Source organism: Rhagoletis zephyria, unplaced genomic scaffold, assembly GCF_001687245.7.
Source record: "Rhagoletis zephyria isolate East Lansing unplaced genomic scaffold, Rhagoletis_zephyria_1.1 Rzeph_scaffold_22562, whole genome shotgun sequence".
In the NCBI taxonomy this organism is placed as follows: Eukaryota; Metazoa; Arthropoda; class Insecta; order Diptera; family Tephritidae; genus Rhagoletis; species Rhagoletis zephyria.
The window spans coordinates 1-4,174 of NW_016179620.1; the positions used below are offsets into that span (position 1 = coordinate 1).

Consider the following 4,174-nt stretch of genomic DNA (forward strand, 5'->3'; position numbering starts at 1 on the left):
GTTACATCAGCGATGATGTATAAAAATGAAGTCAACTCACCCTCTCGTGAAACCGTTGAATGTACTATCAGCGAAAAAGGGGATGCGTATTGCAAGCTCAGCAATGCCAGTTGAGGGTTTTTTCAATGGTTACTGCTCGATAATTGTGCGACAATCGAGCTTTATTTTAGTTCGTTTTGAAACAAATCTGCAAAGCATTGATCTAACTATCAAGACGTTGTTAAGAAAATATACAGTACAGGGTGACTCAATAAGACCGCAGATTTTCTTTTATAAATAAAATTCCAAAGACGGGCGCCGGTGTCCTCATCGCAAAACACGCAATGCTCAAAACGCACTTCTTGCACAACGATCATTTTCATAAAACATTTGGATCAGTTTTCCACAGGCAGTAGTACCAATTGTCTGAAAAATAACAAACTAAAAAATATTACAACCAAAAAGAATTATTGTGAAATATCAATCTTATTAACAATACTTTCGAGAATATTTCTAAGGGAAACAATGGGGAAAAAAGGCTCCGGAACGTTCTGGAAAAGTATAGCATGGGAACAAGAGTATAAGGGACTTTCTGATAGAGTACGACCGGGAAGAAACCTCCTATGGTAAAATTAATCAAAAACGAACTGAAATTTTAATAATAATTATGCATATTAAGTCAACGAAAGACTTAAGAAATTAACTTTTCTTGCACAGAAAATGAAAAATTGTTACATAAATAAACAGTGCCTCCTAATGATATAGGATACGGAAGTTGAAATGATCCAGCTTTCCTCTGGCTAAGAATTAACAATCGTTATTTTAACTAAAACGATTTTTCATCCCAACACTCAGATGGCCCTCTCATTCTTATCACTATGTTCCCAAAACTTTTGTACTCGTTTTGTTCTATAGCAGAAGTTTCCCCAGACTTTTGTGTTTATTTTATCTTCCGGGAAAACGTTTCCGAAAGTTTCGTTCTCATTCTATTCTTTTTGAGAACGTTTCCGGCAGTTTTGTTCGCATTTCGTTCTTTACGGAAACGTTCCCGAAGCTTTTGTTCTAATTTTGCTCCCGTTCAAACTTCTCTCAATAAAATTGTTCCCGTTTAGCTCGATTGTGGGAACGTTCTCGATATTACCTACATTTTTTTCTCATGCAGAACTAAACCAGAACCGGAAAGGGTTCACTTTAAGTTATTAAATAAGTAATCTTTTTAAAACTCGGTTTTTTAACAATGTTTTCTTTTTTTCATTTCCAGAATTCCATTCGTCACAATCTGTCGTTGCACAATCGATTTATGCGCGTCCAAAATGAAGGTACTGGCAAATCGTCTTGGTGGATGCTTAATCCGGATGCGAAACCGGGTAAATCAGTGCGTCGGCGTGCCGCTTCTATGGAAACGTCGCGCTACGAGAAGCGTCGGGGGCGTGCCAAAAAGCGCGTGGAGGCTCTACGTCAGGCGGGCATTACCGGTCTGAACGATGCGACACCATCGCCCAGCAGTAGCGTGAGTGAAGGTTTGGATCACTTCTCGGAGAGTCCATTGCACAGGTATCTATTAACTTAGAGTCATGAATATTATATGCTTTAATAAAAAACTTAGTGCAAAATTGCAGTAGTTGCCGCAGTATTTTTGAAACAATTCCATTCGCTTTTTTGCCTTTTTAGCATAACATTTAGAAAATTAGTGTTTTAGCATCTTGGCAGAAATATTATTTTGAGATATTTACACTATGATTTAAAATACTATTTTAATATTGGTTTCTTGCAATGATAAGTTCTTTTTGCAAACTAAATACAAGCAAATGTGGGAGCAAGCATGTTATAGCAGCTTTACAATAGTTTCCAAAGCACAAGTTTAGTTGAAAAATTTTATGTGCATATCTGCGGCATTTCGATGATACAAATTAACTAAATTTGGATTAAGACAGAATAAGTCTCGTTTAAAGGGTTTTACACAGATCGAGTCACTGAAAAAGGAATAAAACACAATCTAACAGCTGTCAATCTACATCGGTATACCAAAAGGTATACAAAGAATAAAGTTTGGAAAGCTCAACTATGTTGTACAGAAAGCTTTAAGAATGTGTTCGGTCCGTGAGACAGCATGTTAGTAGTATTAAAGTACATCTTAAACTACGCCTAAGGCTAGTTAATCGTTAAAATACTATTTGGCTACCCAATTAAATATTGTTCTAAGATAAATTGGCTCAACCCGAGATAAGTTCTTTTATTAAAATGCTACAGATATGTACTTAAAATAGTAGTTAAAGTAGAAAGTAGATATAAATCATTTTCAAAGTGCGTAATTTCTAGATATTTTGATTCTAGCGCCATCTATGTTTTGGGCCAATATTTTGCAGAATCAGATGTTATCATAACCTTTACATCAAATCATGACACTTTACATCAAATCTAAAAGTCATGTGACTTACAGTTTCGAAGTTACACCTGACTGAAATGCCACGCATATTGGATGTTCCACTCCCCTTCTTTAAACTCATATGTATAAACCATGGAAAGGAATTGTGGGTGGCTGGAAAAACTAACAACAATTTTTCCAAGCACTCTGGTGGTATTGCCCATTGCACTTAAGAAGAAGAGACAGGAATTATGGAACAGGGATATAAAAGTGCGGTGGGAATTCATTACTCCTTTGCAAACTTACCAGACTCCTTTATGAATCTAAGCAGTTTGTGGACGGAAAAAGAATGTATCTCGTCCATTTTCAATACAACCGACCCATAAATGTACCACCTAAGTCTGGCAAAGGCCGGATGGCGGCAGCAAAAATGCAAGATGTACACAGTGGCCATATGCCGTCCCCAAGGATTGTGCTCCGAAATCAGTCCTAGAAGGGCTCTAGATTACTCCTTCCTTGTCTGAGAAGGAATTTTTCTACCACCCTGTCAGACCTTTTCAGGAAGCACTTGGTTGTTTTGCAGGCATCAATACCACACCAACGGCTCTCATGAGTTTTATTTATGACTCCGGTCAAACTGAAGTCTCCAAAGAATCGCAGTTCTCCAATTCATTAGATAGTTCGTTGCCTTGAATACCGTGGTGTCTTGGCACGCAAATAATTTTAAACTCATTCCACTTTCTAACGGAGTTCCGCCTCCACTTACATCCCTGGACTATCTTTAAGGAGGTGTTAGCACTTTCCAGGGCATTTAGAGCAACTTCGCAAAAACTTCCAATTGGAAGAAAGTAAAGCATCTGAAGTTACTGTCCAGATGCCACCCTGCTGCATTTTCAGCCTTTGAGCCGTCGATGTAAAAAGTTTTCGGCGAGCTTCCATGTAGGAAATCTAAATACATACTTTCTTCCAAAGGAGACTCCAGGCATCAGTTTGTCAATAGTTGCCAAAAAAAAAGGATATTGCTCTAAAAACCGATTGTCCTGCCACAGACCAAAAGAGTGCCTATACAACACCAAAACCGTGATTTTGACCATTGGTTTGCGCAAGCATACTGCGGCAGAGTACGTGACGATTGGTCTGATTAAAACTATGTATACTAGGGTGGTCTTGCTGCGATTTACAGCAAGGCAATGCAAAGTGCACCATTCATCAATCTTATTCAGGATTCTAAGTTACTTAATGCAGACCTCCCTCAGAGATTTATCTGAGGACAGTGGATGTGAACGAAGCCTTGCACTAACAAATACCACAAGTGAGTTGATAGCCTACCTCGCTGAGGGCATCTTCTCCCAAACACTAGAATGGTATAAAGGCTAGCTTCGTCCCCCACTGTCAGCAGTCTGCTAGATGACATCAGGTGAATACACCTAACGGTTATTTTGTGCACTTCATGTCTTCTGGCCGCAGAGCACATAGAGTCAAAGATAGCGCTGTTTAACGCCCGCTCAATATCAGAAAAGACTACCGCTAGCTTCCAATCTCACCTCGATCTTTGTTACAAAGTCCTGTTGCTAAGGGGACTGTCGTATTTTGACTCAGAGTAGCTCACTTCGGCCGGTTGCAATGCTGTTGTAGATTTGATGTATGATCGTTCCACCCAATGCACTGGTGAGTGCCTGCTACGTTAAGATTTGTCTATCATTGAGGCATCGTAAGCTCTTTTAATGCTTTGGCTTTGATTTGCGGTTGGTCCCTCTGATTGAATAAATATATTTGTCTTTCAGGATATGCCCTGAATCCTCTGCTTATAGTTAGCTGTTTTAAAGGGTA

The 4,174-nt window shown here is 38.9% G+C and overlaps 1 protein-coding gene across 1 annotated transcript in view; it reads left to right on the forward strand.

The window, feature by feature from the left end:
* Positions 1–1,244: 1,244 nt before the first annotated feature.
* LOC108381433 (forkhead box protein O-like) overlaps positions 1,245–4,174 on the forward strand; it is a gene marked incomplete at its 3' end in the record, with an annotated part of 5,942 nt that continues 3,012 nt past the window's right edge. The window contains exon 1 of the mRNA XM_017637856.1: positions 1,245–1,533. Coding sequence (XP_017493345.1) covers positions 1,280–1,533 — 254 coding nt within the window. The remainder of the gene's footprint in view (positions 1,534–4,174) is intronic.